At 37.7% G+C, this 20,312-nt stretch overlaps 5 protein-coding genes across 5 annotated transcripts in view; 2 read left to right on the forward strand and 3 right to left on the reverse strand.

Moving 5' to 3' along the window:
• The window catches only part of LOC104744186 (histone acetyltransferase HAC4-like), a 7,663-nt gene extending 3,754 nt beyond the window's left edge, over positions 1-3,909 (reverse strand). Inside the window, exons 1-7 of the mRNA XM_010465196.1 lie at positions 3,803-3,909; positions 3,338-3,684; positions 2,523-3,243; positions 1,097-1,973; positions 679-975; positions 293-571; positions 33-161 (exon numbers count right to left, since the gene is read on the reverse strand). Of these exons, the coding sequence (XP_010463498.1) occupies positions 33-161; positions 293-571; positions 679-975; positions 1,097-1,973; positions 2,523-3,243; positions 3,338-3,684; positions 3,803-3,909 (2,757 nt within the window). The remainder of the gene's footprint in view (positions 1-32; positions 162-292; positions 572-678; positions 976-1,096; positions 1,974-2,522; positions 3,244-3,337; positions 3,685-3,802) is intronic.
• Positions 5,144-7,085, forward strand: LOC104743043. Its single transcript, XM_010464168.2, has 8 exons — positions 5,144-5,309; positions 5,399-5,498; positions 5,600-5,780; positions 5,962-6,034; positions 6,135-6,314; positions 6,407-6,504; positions 6,652-6,740; positions 6,935-7,085. The coding sequence occupies exons 1-8, from the start codon at positions 5,222-5,224 to the stop codon at positions 7,065-7,067; spliced, it is 942 nt and encodes a 313-aa protein (XP_010462470.1). The 5' UTR covers positions 5,144-5,221; the 3' UTR covers positions 7,068-7,085.
• Positions 7,098-9,684, reverse strand: LOC104743042 (NAC domain-containing protein 21/22). The gene is made up of 3 exons (XM_010464167.1): positions 9,338-9,684; positions 7,870-8,150; positions 7,098-7,775 (listed from the first exon to the last, which is right to left on the reverse strand). The coding sequence occupies exons 1-3, from the start codon at positions 9,537-9,539 to the stop codon at positions 7,287-7,289; spliced, it is 972 nt and encodes a 323-aa protein (XP_010462469.1). The 5' UTR covers positions 9,540-9,684; the 3' UTR covers positions 7,098-7,286.
• Positions 14,836-15,711, reverse strand: LOC104744187 (glutathione S-transferase T3-like). Its single transcript, XM_010465197.1, has one exon. It carries the CDS (start codon positions 15,709-15,711, stop codon positions 14,836-14,838), a length of 876 nt encoding a protein of 291 aa, XP_010463499.1.
• Positions 18,835-20,312, forward strand: LOC104743044. Its single transcript, XM_010464169.2, has one exon. It carries the CDS (start codon positions 18,960-18,962, stop codon positions 20,133-20,135), a length of 1,176 nt encoding a protein of 391 aa, XP_010462471.1. The 5' UTR covers positions 18,835-18,959; the 3' UTR covers positions 20,136-20,312.

A 20,312-nucleotide genomic window follows, 5' to 3' on the forward strand; every position in this document is an offset into this window, starting at 1 on the left:
GAATAAGAAGCAATTAATGAACACATTGTTACCTTGGACTTATAAGGGAATTCAGAAGGATAATTATCTTCTCGGAAAATCTCAAGGAAACGTTCCTTTACTTCTAATACTCTGTCAACCGATGCCACAACTCTGACAGTAAGTGATTCCGCTCCAGGGACCTGACATATCAGTAATAAAGGTGTATGATTATAATTGTTTTGTAAATATAACTTCGACATAATTAAAGCGGCATAAGGAATATATAGGATGCCTTCAGATTAGGCAAGAGTTATAGAGTAAGAGAGATCACCTCCTGGAAACTTTTTCCTTGAAGACTAGCCCTCTCTTGTCTTTCCTCCTTCAACTTTTTGAATAAGCGCTCCTCTATATGGTTGCTAAGAGCAGTAACTGGTAATTTGTTTGCCCCTGGAATGGCACTGGGTGGTAATGGTCTTCTTTCGCCTCGTTCCACCTCTTGTATATAGCAATTAGGGCAAGTGTACTTGGTGGCTTCGCCATGATTTCTTCGGCTGTTGAACAAAGCACAAATTTGATGCTGCCAGGCTTCACACTTGTCACATTGAACCCACTGCACATATAAAACCATTGGTTCAGACGTGGATACAAAAAAAATAAAAATAATAAAAATAAGAAGCAAATTTTAGTAATCGTCATAAATGTGATGATGATACATACCCCTTCTCCAACTTGTTCATCATTTTTCTTTTTCTCAAGCTTTGCTTTCGGTATACAAGTTCCATCGAGAGAAACCAAGTTTTCGCGCGCTTCATTGTAGCAAGGTGCACAGACATAATGCTTTGACTCGCCAGCCGCAACACTATAGTGCAAGGCATTTTTCTTGATGCGTACACCACACGGCGAGCAGTAAATAGGTATTGGCTCGAATACAAGCCTCTCAACAGCACACAACTGGCAAGAATTCACAGACATGGAGCACCCCATTGCTTTGTTTTTTTCTGCCTTCGTTTTACTCTGAAAAGAAAGAAATTTAGTTACTTTAAAAAGGATGCACCAACAGAACAAGAGAAGAAACTATGTATATTGGCGAAACCCAATGATACAAGAACTCAAGTTTTAGAATGTGACTGTTTACCTGGCCTACCCACTGACGAAGACTGCGGATATGCCCCTTTACTTGCTCTGGAGTGAATAACTCAACGAGTGAGGAGATTTCCATTTTGGAAGCATTCGCAACGTCCACAGACTGTTTCACATTCTGTTCCTTTGATGCGCTTATTACTTCATTCTTCATACATTTGGGTTTCCCTTGTGCCAGTAAGCAACTAGTTTTTTCATCCTCTGTAAAACCACCGCAATTTTTACCCTTGGGAGTATCTTCAGAAACAAGCTTCTCCAGCTCCCGGGTAACGGGAATCCCACAAGTTTTAGGAACACATGTGTCCATAGGCATAACCTGATCAGTTTTGTCAGGTTTCAAAGCATCTTTATCCATAGGCATACTCAATGAGGAATCAGGTCTACAGACAACAACAGCACATCCTGTCTCGGGAGTGGCATTTTGGGAGGGTGGTTGCTGTAATTTCAGGCGCTTCATTGAGGGTTTCAGATCAGCATCAACAGATGAAGCTTCAGCACCTCTTTTTTTATTTGGTTTCCTGGATGTTGAGGATTTCTTGGGTTGACGTTTTGAACACTTAGCTTTACGGAGCGGTACACTTGTGTCTTTGTTCTTTTCATAGTAGCTTTTGACAGGTCCACAGAGAGGGCACGATTTTTTCCCGCACTCATTGTAATGATGAAGCAATTTCCGAGTTGGAAGACAATATCTGTATGTGCAATCAGGGACCTTGCAGCAGCTTATATGTTTCCACATCTTTTTGGCTTCGAAGCAAAACTTGCTCACACACTTACCTTTTCTTGCCTTGCATTTACGTACATGTAACATATACGTAAGCCACCGCCTCTCGTTCAAATACGTTTGACCACAATTCCCGTTTACCTCTTTACTTAATGTACCGCTTCCATCATCAAGACGTTTCCTCTCAACTGTGTTACTAGGCGGTACTGGAGATGAGAAAGGATGAACAGGTTCAGGCTGCATCGGAGTACTTTGGCATAACTTTACCCCAGTATCTTCTCTCTGTCCATTATAATTGTTTTCCGATATCCCTGTTGATTTCTGTAGAGAAGGCTGCTGCCTCTGAACCGGGACTGATGATGCCGCCTGCTTTTGTTGAGGATGTGGTTGGAAAGATGCAGGAGAATTCATCTGACGACTACCATGGACAGGTGCACTTTGAGGACCAATATAGTGGTCTTTTTTAACAGCAGTCTGTTGGCACTGCAACTTGGACGGTTTGAATCCATTTGTTGTAGACCTTATGTGAAGAGCTTCTTCTTTGTATGAATCCAAGCTTGGTGTATTAATGACAGGAGCACTTTGAGCGCCAATATAGTGGTCTTTAACAGCAGTCCGTTGGCACTGCAACTTGGACGGTTTGAATCCATTTGTAGTAGCCCCTCTGTGAAGAGCTTCTTCTTTGTATGAATCCAATCTTGGTCCATTAATGACAGGAGCAGCAGCTAAAGTACCCATAGCTTGCTGAGTCAGATAAGCATCCTTGTCAAGTAAAGGATCTTGCTTCTGGAGTTGACCAGGGTAAATCTTTTGGGGATGTTGTACTCCTAATTGGGGATCAATATCACGAACTTGCGGGTGAAACCCATGACTTAAGACTTGTTGACTCGCCTGAGCCAATTCATCTTGATTATTCTTCCACAGCGGATGATGTAGCTGACGTTTTGGCAATGGAGTTTGTTGCATTCCTTGCAGGTTTGACTGATTACTTGTGACGGTGGCGTCAACTCCCTGAAGCATAGGATTGGGGTTCCACGGAACTGCCATAGAGCCAGATGACGTAACAACTTCATAGGGATAGGGATATGGATACAGAGAGGGATTACTTGGCCCGAAAGAACCAGCGTTGCTCATTGATGAGTATATTCCATCATGCATGTGTGACTGATCAAGAGGTTGCAGAAAAGGTTGAGATAAAGTTGGCAAGTGCGTAGCGTTGAGGAGGTCTTGAGAAGTCATGGGTCCATTAGGAAGTGGCACACAGTTCCTGCTAAATCCCACGCCGCCAGTCATGAGAGGAGTAGACATCCCAGAAGTAAACAGGTTCACATTAGGCCTATAAAGATCCATCATCTGCTGATTAAAGTTACTTGCACCAGCAGAGTATTGACGCATCTGCATGTCAGGCGCAATAGAAAATCCTGCAGAAACTGTTTTTTAATTAAGAGTCAAAAAAATAAATAGGCATAGAGAGAGATCAAAATATAAGTCCACGCTTAGAATACTGAAAGTTACCTCCACTGGTGCAATTAATTTGCGGTGGCATGCTTACGGGTTGGAAAGTAGTGCTGCTACAAGTACCGAGAGCACCTCCGTTCATCATGCCAAGAGAATGAGGACTTGGAGTAGTATTCATCATCATGCCAACAGAACTACATGGAGTAGTAGCGGCAGCAGGTCTAAAATTGAGTCTCAAATGTTTATAAATGCGGGCTTCAAGAGTATTGGGATTGGTGTAGTCCTTCCATGTTTTGGCGTCCTTAAAGATCAAATTCTCTAACGTAACAGCCAAAGTCTTTTGGTGGTCCGTGACATCATTAGTCCCTGCTGCAGAATTTATCTTGCGTACTAAGATAGCATAACTGTAGAGGTGGATGAGGAGCAATCAATCAATCATGGTTTAATTAGAAAAATCAAAACATAATTAGACAAGAAATTAAGAAATAAAAAACAAGAGAGAGAGAGACGAAGATGTCTTACATCTTTGCTCGTGTAATATTCCGATACTTGCGGGTCTTCTCTTGCACAGGACAAACATTAGGAGCCGGAACGGCAACAGTGCTCTGAGGAACATAATTATTATTCATCGTTTCAACAGAGCATGTGAAGCCTTCTTTAATTGACCTGAACACACAAAAAGTGCAAAATTAAACAAGGACCATCCCAATTATTATATGACATCATAATTATTATGGGAGAATAAACTTACTAACTAACTAACTCGCCTAGCTAGCCAAGTCAAAACCTTTTAAGAGCTACAGGTAGAGAGAGAATCGAATCAAACCAACCCTAACGTAGACATTGAGAAGAAAAAAACAAACGACAAAGAAGAGATGAAAAAAACCCTAAAAAACCTGAGCAGATATTGAGTTTGGCTGATTGTCAGAAAGCAGAGTAAAACAAATTAAGGGGTTCGAGCCAAGGCCGAAAACAGCCAGCGCGAGAGAGACGACCCAACCCTACAAGGATGGAATTGGTGACGACGATGCTTAGCACACACACACGTGCGATTGTGACGGGAACAATGGACGCATAAAGATGAGTTTTGGGTTTTGTCTTTATATCCAAACATCCCTTTATTTATTTAGCTGACAAAAAAAAAGTTATAAATAAACTTAGTTTGACTAGGAAACCAAAACCATGTCATGTTTTGTTTTACGTTTTTAAAAAAAAAAATACATGATGATGAGGCCCAATTACAAAAATATTTAAAACTTAAAAAAAAAAAAAATTGGAAGTTTCATACTACTACTATAATATTTGGAGGTTTTTTTTTCTTCATCAACAAAATTAAAGTACTTAAACGACCTATCGACTATCGTAATAAACCATAATTTGCCAATCTTTTTGACCAAGAAAAATAATTCTCTCGAGAAAAATAAAAAAATCTACCGTCTTATCTTAGGTAATTTCTGTTGACCAAGAAAAAAAAAAAAAGTAATTTCTTCGTAACATCTGTTTTTCTTACTTGAAATTAATGGAATTGGGTTCATTAATTGTGGTGCTCTAATCAAATCAATTGTGTTGTTAATTAGTGGGTCAAATCGAGGTCTTATTAATCCATTGTGGTGCTCTAATCAAATCCAATTAATGTACTTCTTCTTCATTTTGTCTGGCACAATAACGCATATGAATGAAAAAGCACCAACAATCTTTAATCGACCACATATATATACTATAATAAAAGGCCTTTGACACAAAAAAAAAATTAATAATAATAATAACAGAATTATTCATAAAGTTTTTATAAAAGAAAGAAAGAAAATCGTTTTACATTATTATATAACACTGTAACGAGCTGTCGTTTTTAGTAACAAAAACAAACGGGACGCAGTTGCATAGCCAAAATAGTAAACGAGACTAAGTTCTTTTGGGGAGGATGAGGCAGAGTGCAAAACGATGGCAGCTACAACAATCTCGCCGGCGATTAGGAAGCAAATGAGCAGCGTTGCCGTCGCAATGAAGGTCGCGATTATCGGCGGCGGAAGTGGGGTTTTTTTTTTCTCAATTTCATTATTAGATTTTCGATTTTAGGTTTCCATTCGTGAAAATAAAGTTTTCAATATATCGGAGCAGTTTCCGGAGCCGTGTGCGCATCGACTCTGGCAAGGAATGGCGTCTCCGTCACAATCTTCGACTCGGGTCGTGGACCTGGTGGACGTATGTCTCAAAGAAGGTTCCTTTTTCCTCCCTCCTCCCTAATTATTATACTTTTGATAGCCCAGAGGGATTTTGTCTATTTTGTGGATAGTGTTGAGCTTTTTGAATCATGTGCAGAGAGATTGGAGAAGATGGGAAGGAGTTGATGTTCGATCATGGAGCTCCATTTTTCTGTGTGAGCAACTCTGATGCATTGGCTCTTGTTCACGAGTGGGAGTCCAGAGGTGTTGTTTCTGAATGGAATCAAGTTTTTGGGAGTTTCGATTGCGCATCCAACAAGTTTCTTGGCTTCCAACAGGTAGGTCTTTGAAACATCTCTCTTTCTGCTATCAAGTGTAATTTCTTGTTGCTGCCTCTGCGTTTGTAAGATACTCGATACTAGGATTGATTGATTGATTGATCCCCCAAGTAGTCAGTCAATAATTTATCCATCTTGGAGCTTGAGGCTTTTCTTGTTTAAATGTGTCTACTATACCTAGGAAGGGAATGCAAACAAGTATGTGGGTGTTCCTGGCATGAACTCTATATCTAAGGCCTTGTGTCAAGAGTCTGGTACTTTCTATAATCTTTATGTAGTAGAGACTAGAGAGATTTAACTCAAACCTCTGAAACATCAGTCTCTGTAATCAACTCCATGATCAACATTGTGTAGGTGTTAAAAGTATGTTTGGAACTGGTATTGCCAAGCTGGAATGGTTGGAAGAAGAGATACCGTGGTTGTTGACAGATTCAAAAGGAGAAAACGTGGGTCGTTTCGATGGAGTCGTTGCGTCAGATAAAAACATTGTTTCTCCAAGATTTACTCAAGTAACCGGACTCCCACCGCCACTGGGTAAGACTTGCATGAATTCAGTTCTCCTACTGTTGCCGTTTCAGTGTTATATCACATTTATCTCTACACTTTTATTTGTTTTCCTAACACAGACTTGAGTCTAGTCCCGGACTTGGCACCTAAACTACAACTTATTCCTGTTTTACCATGCTTCTCTCTTATGCTAGCTTTCAAGGAGCCATTGTCTTTGGTAATATTTTTTTTGCTTTTCCAGTCTGTAATTTAATCTGCTAGCCAAAGTATTTGGGTTCATCTACAAAAGTTTGCAGAAATACCAATCTAGTGAAAGCCTTAGCTAATTTCTGTCGTTTTCCGTATTCTATGATTCTTGAATCAGATACCAGTAAAAGGCTTATCTTTCAAGAATTCTGAGATTTTGAGCTGGGCTCACTGTGATAGCACTAAGCCAGGACGGTCTACTGATAGGTGTATATCACTTCACTTACCAAAACAAAAAGTGTAAAATCACATTTTGAGTTGATTCTTTCCAATTTTGAGAGGGAGATTGATCCGACCAAGTAGTAGTGTACAGTATACATATGAGCAGTTGCAATCACTATATATGGGGTAAGATTGCTTCAGTGTTCTAAACTCTTTCGGTTCTTATCTTGAATTTTTAGTGAAAGATGGATACTGCATTCAACTCCAGACTATGCCAATGGTGTTATTGCTAGGACCGGCCTCCAAAAGCTATCGAATGAAACACTAAACAAAATAGCTGAAGAGATGTTCAAAGAGTTTCATAGTTCATGACAGTGTCTTTGCCTTGATGGTAGACTCAAATGGAACTAAGATGAAATATATATATATATATATGTATAACGTCTTAAGTGGTATTTTACATGAAAATCTACTGGGTACAAGAGTGAGGAAATGTTTTTACAATCAGATACGCACACATGATTTCCCCCGGAAGAATTGTTCCAATCATGGATATGAATATATATAGCAATAATAACTCTCGTTACACTGTCAGCAATTCCAAGCAGTGCTTGGAATACCAATGTCGGTCAAGAGGCTCTCCGAGCTACCTTCTCCATAATTCTGTGAATCTTTAGCCGCGAGGCTTCCATCGATCTTAGTGAGCTGACTTAGAAGAGCTCTGAGAACCATCTGATCAGACGAACAGAACGAGTCGAGGCCTGTGAGCGTAGCTGCTGAACCACAGGTAAACAAGGGGTTAGGGTTCTTGCAAGGAGTCTTGAGTTCGGAGACTGAGTTGGTTAGGTTTAAGGTTTGGTTCTGTGACAAATTGGAGAAGCAGGGTACGTGCTCATTGATGATGAAATGCTGATCATCACTGAGATAAGAGGAGGGTTCTACTTGGTCAAAGTTGATGTAAGGATCCATCAAAGGAGGAAGAGATGCAGAGGCTGTCTCATCAAAACAGCTGCTCGTGGTGTCTCGGCAGATAACTCCTTCGGTATTCTTGTGGAACACTCTACACAAGACCCAGTCTTCCTGTTTCCCTCAACAACACATGGAGAACACTATATTAATTACTCTTTACTCGGAAGTGATGATCACGAAGAAATGGAATAAACTGGGGGTATACCTTTGGAGAAGTCAGAGAATGATTGGGAGGCTGATAAGATCCTTGGAGACGAAATTCGTGCATGACCCAATCAGTTTTACGACCTCGAGGAGCTCGGCCTTGGTAAAACACCAATGTCTTCCTCATCCCAACAAGCTTACCTTTTCTTTGAATGGCTCTGTCTTTGCCTGTGGCTTTCCAGTATCCAGTGGCCGTAGCTCGGTTTGTTCTCAGCCCGGTTGCGTATTTACGATCTCGTTGGCTATAGAAATACCAATCCTTCCCTCCCACGCATGCCATTTCTGACCATTTGTAAAAATCATACACACAGCCATTTTTAGTTACAGTATCTAAATACATTATAGGATAAAAATGAACTCATATGATTAATGTTAGAGCCACTATTTTAGAATCACATAACAGAAATTGTTTTTTTTTTTTTAATCTATCTTGAAAATATTCGTTTTTTTTTTAATCTATCTGAAAATATTCAGTGTTCAAATATATCGGCTACTACGAATACAATATACAGAAAACATCCGTTGGGAATTGAACTAAGCATGTCAAACATGTGATTCTTCAACCAAAAACAACGAATAGGAATTCAACGCGTGTGAATGATTAGGATTTTAATTATTATTTTTTTCTGTTTTTATTTTGCGTGAATTTTGTTGTTTTTGGATAAAGAAAAATATCTTCATCAAATGAGTGACGACTAAGCATTCAATTCAATAGTATTATTATCAAGCAGTTGAAGGGTCAATTTTATCTTTTGATTTGAAAAGCTATAAAAATATCACAGGACCCATTTAGAGGCGTAAGCAAAGGAGAGAATAACAAAGAATACTAATTATGATCAAACCGAACGCATTTTACTTTTTTTTGCAACTTAGCAAAATGTCACACTCAAAGTGCTACTATTCTAATAAACCTACAAAAAAACAAATTGAGAAATTGACTTTTTCGTCTCTTTGTCCTAATCTTATTTTGTTTTATCCAATTTTTTTTTTTTTCTTTTCAAGAATTTTGGTTGAGGATAACGCCAAGAGTGTCAACTTCTCATTAATAATTTTATATGTCTCTCGAAATTTCAAAATTATTACGTAATATATACGTACTTTTTTTTCTATAAGTTATAAAGTATGTATATGTGTATCGTACCCCAATCCATTAATAATAGAGAGAGATATATCGACCAATATTGTGTTATGTTTGAATAGGATTGTATGGAGATTAGACTACATTGTATTGAATGAAAGTAAAATAAATGAGGTGACATCATCTTAAAAGTGGTTTAGACGAACGATATTGATCCAACTTTTTCTTCAAATTTTGTTTCTATAATAAAACGACGAAGACAAAAGAAGAGCATATCTCATATATTTTATTATGACTTATTATGAGGACATAATATTATAAAACCAACCATATATATATAATTAATAAAGATTGATATGCAAGAATGAATGAAATTAAGAAGACGACGTACTAGGGATGTCCCAAGGCTCACACTTGTTGAGATCGACTTGGATCAATACGAGAGGTGGTTGATGATTACTGTGATGAAGCGATCGTCTCATCAGGTAATCGCAGACAAGCTCATCGTCCTTTGGGTGAAATCTGAATCCCGGCGGTAACTGTGCTTCCACCATGCTTATACTACTTTCCTTCATCTCTTCTTCCGTCTCCATAGATCACCTCTCTCTCTCTTGATTTTAATTAGGTTTTAGTATTTGATTAGAGGATCGTGATTAAGAAGCAAAGAGAGGATAAAGAGAGGGAGAGAGAAGAATAATTATTGGGATCATTTGGGTGGTGTCCGAGGAGGAAGACCCGTGGGTTTAAGTAGTAATTTGCCCACCATGCCGTCAACTTCTATATATTTTAATTATTCTAATCATATGTTTCCATTTCAAATCAATTATTTTTTACGTACTCTCTATTGTAAAATAATCATTGCAAAGCAGAATCACATTTTTTTGCCTTGACAAACAATAAGGACATAAAAGTTGATGTTCTCTGTCATTTTTATACTATTGTTTTTTTTTAAAAATCATAAGAGGATAATGAAAAAAGTCTAGGGTTAGTAACTTAGTTGTTTGCCTTGAGAATTATTATGTCAAGATATTTTCCTCAAATATATTAGATGATAAATAGAAATATAATTTATTAATTAAATAATATAAGACACTAACATACATATACTATAAATCTTGGATGCACAACTACAACTACAATAATAGTATATATGAACTTGCAAGTATTAAAAACTGTAAGATTATTATCATCATGAATTTTCAGAATTCTCATCAGGTTATAAGAAAAATGAAATAAATGGTTTAATTAGTAAATTGGTTTAAGACCTTTAATAATGCATTATATGCTCTGTATACATAAACAGTGTGAAGGCTGCCATGAAACAGGAGACAACAATTAAAGAATGCATTTGATTCATTTCTAAATTACGATAAATGGTTTAATTATTTGGAAATAGTTTATACTATATGAAACACATGTCAGTTTTTCTGATTATTATTTTTCCCTTGGTCATATGAAAATGGTATCGCATTGTAATCTCCGTCTTTAATACGCCAATTGTATAATCATTTTGTCGTAGTCATAGACACATTTGCTTCGTTTTAAAAACAACATAATCCGATCGAGTAAATCAAATGAATTATTCGTGTGAACAGCTGGATCTTGAAAGGCCCAAAGACGTGGACCATTCATCTTGCCCTACTGCTAAATTCCACAATTTATATTTTTAATAAAATCGGTGAATAAATTAATTTATTAGCCAATGGTCGTTACATGGATTTAGGCATGTCAATTAGGATCAAAGTCCGTGGGCTGATCCAGTCCGGCCCTAAAAAATACCGAGCTCAGATTTAAATTTATATATCTAGAAAATATCGGGTCTTTCGGGCTCAGCCCGTTTGGGCTATAGAGTTTTTCGGGTTTAGTCCGACCAGGCTCGGACCAGCCCGAAAAGCCGTTTAACAAATATATTTGTACTTTTTTGTTAACATTTTTATTTGATTGCAATATTTGATTAATGATTTATTGTAAATAAAGTTTAAAACTCTAATCCTACTTTTCATATTTACTTAATAACCTTGCTTAATACTTTTAAAATTTTTATCTATGATATTTTATATGAATTATATATTGTTTTATTTGGTTAAAATATAAATTTTTATTTAGTTTTAAACTTTTTCTTTTAAATTAAGTTAGTTGTAGTGAATATAGATAAGTTATTAAAATTTTGATTGATTTGTTTTACAGTACATCTTTAAACACTGCTTTTACAAACTTATAAGTCTGAATTATTGATCCGTAAGATAAGCCCGAAAAAGCCCGAAAAGCCTTGTAGCTCTGGTAGGACTGAGCTCGAGCTTTAAAATATAGGCTCGGAAATATTTCGGACCGGGTCTGACCGAGCTCAAACATATGCAGGTTTTATGGGTTTCGGGCCGGGCCGTGCCGTGCTATCCCGATTGACACCCCTACATAGATTTTAGAGATATAAACACTCAAAAACTTGCCCTTTAATTGTGGATATGTCTATCTCATATCATAGCTGGGCCACGTACGTATATAAACAAAAGCAGTGTCATTTTCGCCATTACCTCATATTATCATATGTTTACATGCTAGTAGTCGTTTAATAACAAGGAAGACTATATAAGAACAACGATATTGTAAATACAAAATGAAAACAATGAATGAAGAGGAAGAAGAAGAATAAGCTGGTCCATATAGAGAGATGTAAGATTCAATGAAAGCGTGGTGAAGATATTGGGTTTGATGTTGTCGTTAGTGACCTTGGAGAAGTGGGAAGTGATGGCCACAACAACAACTAACGAAACCCTTTGTAGTTGACTTGGTCAAACTTAGATTCATTCTAATTTATCTTTTGATCTTTGGATAGAGACAAAACCTATTTTGAGTTCGACTTCCTATTTAACTTTCAATGTACTTTGGGTCGGGATCTATAGTTCCTCTCTATTCGATTGGATAGAACCAGAGTTTTTTGGATTATGTGCGGTATTGTGTATTCCATTAATTGTGATAACAATATTGTATGTTTTAGCCCATGCATACGAATTATTGTTTTTTATAGGACTTTCCGGCTGAGGGATATATCTCTAACAGCATGGGCATTGGTGAGGGACAAATTTTGGTCCCTCAAATATAATAATTTTATTTTTAGAGTTTCTTAAGTTTGGTATGAGCATTGGTGTCCCTTAGAATTGGTCCCCTGAAAAAATAATAATATTTTAATTTAAAAAAATTAGTTAGTTAAATGAATAAGTAAAAACATATTAAAGTTTTAATTATAATTAAAAATATAACATTGACATTAAAAACATAAGAAAATTACAAAGTTACAAAAACTTGAAAAAAAAACAGAATATACAATAAACTATTAAAAGTAAAAAACCTAAACCATACAAACATCAAAAATAAAAACAAACTTTTTTCTTCTGCATAGAATTTTTTTTATTAATCTTCATTATCTGTAAGATGTCCAAAGTTAGTTCAAATATGTTCAATCAAATCTTTTTTTAACTGGTCATGGACTTGTTTATCCCGCATATTTGTTCGACGAGTAATCGTACTGCTCATATTTGAACCCAAACTGGCGGCACCGACGGTATATGTTTGATCCACATCTTCTCCGTGTTGAAATTCAGAAACAATGTTTCGGAAACTGTATGTCTCTCGTTCATCCTCGACAATCATATTATGGAGTATTATGCATGCTCTCATAACATTTGCTATTTTGTATTTATCCCATAAAGGAGATGGATTTTTAACAATGGCGAATCTAGCTTGCAGGACTCCAAAGGCACGCTCAACATCTTTCCGCACAGCTTCTTGTTTTTTAGAGAATAGAGAATTTTTCATACCTTGTGGAAGCCGGATAGATTGTATTAAAGTGGCCCATTTTGGATAAATACCATCCGTGAGATAGTACCCCAAATTGTACTCCCTTCCATTGACAAAGAAGTTGACCTCCGGAGCTTTACCGTTAAGAACGTCATCAAAAACATTTGATCGATCCAGAATATTAAGATCATTCATAGTACCTGGAGCTCCAAAAAAAGCATGCCATATCCAGAGGTCATAGGAAGCTACCGCCTCCAACACGATTGTAGGTTTTCCGGTTGATCGTGAATACATCCCTTTCCAAGCTGTTGGACAATTCTTCCACCCCCAATGCATACAGTCAATGCTCCCAACCATCCCGGGAAATCCACGTTTTTCATTTTCATAGAGTAGTCTTTCTAGGTCGTCTGGTCTGGGACGTCTTAGATATTCATCGCCAAACAAGTTGATTATTGCAGCGGTAAACTCGTGCAAACATTTTCGAGCTGTTGAAGCACCAATTCGTACATACTCGTCAACTGTGTCGGACGCAGTACCATATGCCAATTGACGAATTGCTGCAGTACATTTTTGTATAGGTGATAGACTAGCCCGTCCGGTTGCATCCTGGGATTGATGGAAATACTCGACTTCAGTAGAGAGATGTTGCACAATACGCATGAACAATGGCCTGTGCATGCGAAACCGGCGACGAAATAAATAGTCCGGGTATGTTGGAGTATCACTGAAATAATCATTCCAAAGATTATTATGGCCTTCTTCCCGTTTTCTCTCAATAAAAATCCGTTTCTTTGGCTCGACTGGTTCTTGAATGATAGTAGAATTTTCTAGAAAATTATCAAAATAAGCATCAAAATAACCATCAAAATCATCGACACCATCTCTTTGGTAGTGGTAATGGTTTGATGAAGATGACATTTTTTCAAGGAAAAAGTGAAAAGATCTTAGTTTGAGTATAGAAAAAGAGTATAGAAAAAGAGTAAACTCGTGCAAAGATATGGTTTTGCATCATGTAGAAAGGAAGAATATATAGAGTAAATGAAATGAGAATATATGTGATACCCGTGATTGTTTAATTTACTAGCATGTGACACATCTAAACAAATGACTATTTTGCTTGTGAGTATTGATGAATGACTATACAAAAAAACCTGGCATACAAGATTATACGTTCAGAAAATAGTCACGGGTAATGATAGGCATACAAGCGTACAAACAAGTAGGGATACAAGTTCAGAACCAGTTGTATTTAGACATCACCACAATTACCAGTAAAGCAACAACAAAAACTGTTGAGAAAACCATCATTTCAAAACAATTACTAAACTTATTTCTGCTCTTCCCTAGATCAAACACTATTTTCTCTAACTGGGCTATTTTCTGCTCGGTTTCATTACGGATGTGTGAGTCGTAGTCACTGTCGAATGCAATGCTATCTACCTTCTCCGTCAGCAGTTCACATTGTCTGCTCAGTTCTCTCATCTCCTCCATGACCGCTGCATCCCACCACTTGTGAATATGCATCTCTCCATCATCAACATTCCAACATGTGAAGAACCTCCATGAACATATAAAACATCGCAAATCAATACAACCACAGGTTAAAACATTGGAAATCACTTAATAATATGGCAATGTTAAACCACTTACCTTCTGTTCTCGCTTGAGGATAGAATAGGCTGACCACCACAGTAGCATACCTTGGGGAATCCGAACTCAACCTCAGGTTGGGGAGGGTATTGAGTCGCCTGAGTATCGAGTAAGTTACTCTCAGCCTCTATTTCCCTCTGCTCAGTGTCCTGCGAATATATAACATACTCCTCTAAGGAATCAGGCTGAGAGTAGCTGTAGTCATGGCCCATCGGATACTAAACCTGGAAACACATACATTTAACAAAAAGAACACATAATTTACATTTAACAAAAAGAACACATAATTTATAGATAACAAAGAGAACACATACATTTATAGATAACAAAGAGAACACATACATTTATAGATAACAAAGAGAACACAAAATTTAACACTGAAACAGAAATTCAAACTTAATCTACTAAATTAGGAAATACAAAGTTGCTTCTTAAGTCAATACATCAATTTGCAAAATACTGTGCCACTATCTTATCCTTTATAAGTTGATCAGCTGCACTAAGTGGCTCCGGTTTGGCAAGAAGTGTGTCTAGTATGCCAAGCTTCTGTAGCTTCTCCTTTTCAGCCATATCCACCCTCTTGACTTCCCACATGCTCGTGTACTCAGCAAGAGCCTTTCCCTGAGAGTTCTTCCTGTCAGCCTTCGCAGCCTTGATACCTTGAGGCCTTATCTCAGAGTCTTGTTCAGTGTGGGTTGCCTCGGATTGATCAGCTGCACCAACTGGTTTCCTCTTTGTTCTGACTGAAGGTGAGGGGGTGTTAATCGCGTTTTGGTTAAGGAATTTCTGCTCAAACCTTAACAAACACCAGCAATGCTCCATTGTAAACTTCGTCTTATAGTCAGAGAAGTAGATGTCGTGAGCCACCTTCAGCACATCGTTCTCAGAGTGTCCACTACTGTTGGATCTCTCTGCAGCTGCATAAGCCCCGCAGAACTTGTTTGTGGACTCATTGATCTTGAACCACCTCTGCTTACAGTTGATGTTCACACCCTGTTCACCATTGGCTATCGCATGAGGAGACTCTGCGTAGTATTTTTGAACCCTTTGCCAAAAGCTTACTCCCTTTTGTTGATTTGCAATGATCGGGTCCTTTGAAGTGTTCAGCCACGCACTTATTAGTATTTCATCGTCAGCCGGATTCCATTTCTTCCTATCCTTCTTGACAGGTGTCTCTTGAGAAAGAGGTTCATCATGGGATTGTTGAGAGCTCCAAGTAGGTATTTCATAAGCACCGTCTTGGTTAAGAGCTTCTCCTTGACTGTTGAGAAGCTCTAAATAACTAGAAGACGACTGACAGAATGTATTGTAAGAAGTCATAGGAAGACGAGTTTAAGATGATGAGAAAAAGAGTGTACGAAAGAGGAAAAGAGTGTACCAAAGAGGAAAAGAGTTTAAGAAGATGAGGAAAAGAGTGTAGCATAGAGAAATAGAAGTTTAAGATGAGGAACATAAGTCGTTCTCAAAGAAAACGACTTGGAAGATGAAAGATACAGAAGATACATAGAAGATGATGGAGAAAAATTGAAGGCTGGTTGGTGTTTAAAAGAGCACATCGTTCTCAAGTAATAACTTAACAATCATAATGACCTATCCACCAACTACCTAAGTCTAATCACAATTTATGACAACTTATAAAAAACCAAAGCATTATACTAGCAAGCTGTTCACCACTAATATTCGCTCCCTTTTATCAGACTTCAATCATCAACTACACTATCCTTTATACTAGCAAGCTGTTTACCAATCATATTAACTTGTTTATCAAATCAATTTATGATACCACAACAAAGACCACAACAAACACCACTACAAAAACCACTAAAAAAACCACTACAGAGACAACAACAACGACCACTACAAAGACAACCACAGCAATTACAAAACCGAGTCCACCAAACAACAATATATGGACATGTCTGTAGCTAAAGGAATCGATTATTTACCTCTTACTCGATGATTGTTGCTACTGCCTCCCGTTATGTGTGGCTTTCTCCAGGTGACGCTGAGGAAACTCATGAAAAACAAACAATTGCAAGGTTATACTCGATTTAGCATAAAAGAATCCACATAATCAATACAAACTGACAACAATCTTAACAGACAAAGCCATAAACTCGGACAGTCAACTAGCTAAACCCATAAACATAAACCAAAAACCTAATTATAACAAAAAATTGACACACTCAACCATCGATACCAAAAAAATAATCCAATACCCTAAATCGAAACAAAAATCAGAGAGATCATATATCTAAAAACACATAGTAAACTAACCAAACAAATTCCCGAAACCCTAAATCGCGAAAGGAACATCAACCCTAAATCGAATCCCACAAAAAAATTCTCAAATCTATCGAATCCCACATATAATTGCCCTAACCTATCGAATCCCACAAACAATTTCCCTATTCTATCGAATCCCCCAAACAATTTCCCTTTACCCTAAATAAAAAAAAAATCATAAAACCCTAAATCGAGATTCCATCAAAATCGTTCTTCAATTTACAACACATACCTCTTACAATTGGATATCTTGGAAGATGATACACTAAGTGAGGCCTTCGCGTTGCAAATCTTCACTTTGATGGAGGCGATCCAAAGTTTTTGATTAATCGCCGTCGCGATACAGAGAGAGTAAAGAGAGAGAGTGCGAAAGATAAAATGAATTGATCGGTCGAGTTTTTTTTCCTTTCACCCTACAAATAAAACAACATCCTATTAAAGGATGACACGTGTCCTGAGGGACGCATATAAATTGTCCCGTTTTTAGGAACGTTTCTTTGTATAATATATGATTTCGATTTAAATCAATCGTTTTAATTAAGTGGGACGGACGAAGGACGGTGCGATGCACATGCTCTAAGTTTAAACTCTCACGGGTCTTTTAAATCATAAATCTTTTGTTATAGATATCAAAGGGTTACTATAATGGTAGACAATACTAAAAAGTTTATTCGAATTTGATTTCGAAAAATAAGAGAAAATAACATCTTATTAGGTGAAGCATCATTCAACTATACATATTTTAAAATGTACTTATATTTTTGTGATTGGAATGATTTCGAATGATTTTTAGTTGATTTTTGTATGTCCATGATTATTTTTTTTGGATCCAGACAAAATTTTCGACCAGTGGGTGAGAGATTAGATTTTATGTTAGATCTCAAGTCACTTCCGATATTTTCTTGGCATAAATTTCATTTACTCAATCGATGAATAGTAATATCAAATAAACTCCCAAAGGCACAACCTTATAATAATTGATATATTTGATACATAGTGAATAGTGATGATGTGATTTTCTTTTCTTTCTTTTTTAAAAAATAAAGGTGTATATCGTTAGTATGGTTATTAATTCTTACTAAACTAGTATGGTACGTACAAAATGGTATCATCGTCTATATATGTATATCCTTATCTCTAATATATTTTTTTTGGAAAAAAGGTCTTTTTGTGTCATTTCTCGAATTCATACCTTTTCAGCAACATTATAATTACATTAGTATACCTTTTCGGCAACATTATAATCTTGGTCTTCACAATCCATGAACCATCGACTCGTAGACGTTGCCGATGAGATCAAACCAGGTTAGTTAGTCCCTCAGAAGTGAATAAACTTTGTATCATGGAAGATACAAACGTACGTGTGGGGATAGAGAACATTGATATTGCATCTCTCAATGGATAAAAAAGACGATCAAGTATAGTATATATGAATGTGATTTTGAGCGTAAAGGAGAGATAACCAAGAGAGTTTATATAATATGCGCGCGGTTGTTTAATTATGTGTTTTTGGTGAGTCTTGACTCTTGAAATATGCCCTGGTAACAACAATTAGAAGCAACAATCATATAGTATGTTTTATATATTGAGTCGATGGTTCATTGTTAGTTTGATTAATTATTTTGACATCATCACCATTCTAAGAAATTAAATAAACTACAATAATTATTTTCTCGTTTGAAAATAGAATTTTCCATTGTACTTAAATAGTAGAACTTTATGCCATACTATTAATATTTGTCCTGAATCAAAGCATGCAGCTGCAGGAAGTGTTTTTTTTTTTTTTTGGTAGAAAGAAAACAAAAATGCTTATGCATGAATACACGAAACGTGTGCTTATGATCATGCTCAATTATTGGTTGGTAGGTGACCATAATGAGAAAGAACAATTTCACATAATAACAAAACAAACAAAATTTATTTTTTTAATTAAATGCTCACACGAACCAGATCTAAAATGTCACAATATTATTCACCACCCTCTCAATCACACAGACATAAATTGACAAAAAAAAAAAAAAAAAAGGGTCATACACTAAAACATAATATTTGGGCCCATAACATAGTAAAACCCGGCCCAGTAAAAAAGAACCGACCCGAATTGGTTATGGTAAATGGAAACAAGTGTGTGGTACGGTGTACCTGAGCCTGAGCTGAGGTGCAGTAAGTAGGGTATATAAATAGTGCTTGTCTCTGTCACTCCCACTTCTCTCCAAACCAAAAACCCTCTCCTTCCTTATTAACTTAATTCCCGGCAAATGCCCCAAAGCTTTAATTAATTAATGGCTTCCGCTTGCGTTAAAAGTGCCGGTGTTTCGCCGGGAAAGTTCTCTACGTTCGGATGGACCAGCCCTCGAATGTCTTTGACCCGAGAAGACAACAGCAGACGCTCTTCTTCCTCCGTCGTCGGCAAGCAACAACCTGATCCGTTACCGGAGAACCAAGATCCAGTTGTGGATTTTGAGTTTTGTCTCGAAGATCCGGTGACAATGCTGTCCGCCGACGAGCTCTTCTCCGACGGAAAGCTCGTACCTTTGAAGTTCTCTGGTGTCCCCAAGACTAGCACCGAACCAAGAGGATCACCGGAGGTTCTGAAATCTTGCCGGAGACTTGAGATGGAGATCTCTGACCTCTTCTCCCCTAAAGCCCCTCGTTGTACTACTCGTTGGAGAGAGCTTTTAGGTCTCAAGAGACTTGTCAACAACGCCAAGCCACAAGAATCTGCTAAACCCACTTCTTCTTCTCCTCCCTCAAACCCCAAAACGTCGTCGTTCAAGCAATTTCTTCACCGGGGATATAAATCCTCCGCCACCGCCGCCGCGACGTCGCCGCTGCTAAAAGAATCAGATATCTCCGAATCAATCTCAATGGCCTCCTCACGTCTCTCACTCTCCTCATCGTCTTCCTCTGGCCACGAGATCGATGACCTTCCAAGACTCTCACTTGACCTAGACAAACCAAGTCCTAACCCGTTCGCTCCGTCGCGGACTCATCTACGAAACTCTAACCAATCGAGAATCAGGTTAGCCAAACCGAGGCGCCATCATCCACCGTCGAATCCTTCCGCTGACGGATCATCATCGGCGAACATTGAATCTCGGGGACTCACTGTGACGGCGGATAGTCCGAGACTTAACGCCTCCGGTAAAATAGTGTTTCATGGACTCGAAAGAAGCTCGAGTAGTCCCGGGAGCTTCACCGGCGGACCTAGGATGAAGCAGCACCATGGCATGCCGAGATCGTACTCTGCTAATGTCAGAATCACGCCGGTGCTTAATGTTCCGGTTTGTTCCCTTAAATCAGGGCTTTTCTTTGGTCAGCTTTTCTCACCTTCGTCGTCTTCGTCTTCATCGTCTTCTTCTCCGTCTCCGGGGAACAAATCGCAAGTACAGAGCAACGGCAAAAACCGGTCCAATCGAACCAAGCTTGAAACGAAATTTGAACAATTAGAGAAGTAAACCGGGTTGAGTCAGCTGGTAAACCGTTATGACTTTTGTTTTAAGCAGACGGTGTTAGAAGGAGAATCTTAACGCTTTAGTTTTTGTGGGGTTGTTTTGTAAACTTCAGTTTTATTTAGGGGGGTGGGGCATAATATGTATATACGGTTTAACAATTTATTTTATCGGTTTATCGCA

This window comes from Camelina sativa, chromosome 14 (assembly GCF_000633955.1).
Source record: "Camelina sativa cultivar DH55 chromosome 14, Cs, whole genome shotgun sequence".
Taxonomy (NCBI): domain Eukaryota; kingdom Viridiplantae; phylum Streptophyta; class Magnoliopsida; order Brassicales; family Brassicaceae; genus Camelina; species Camelina sativa.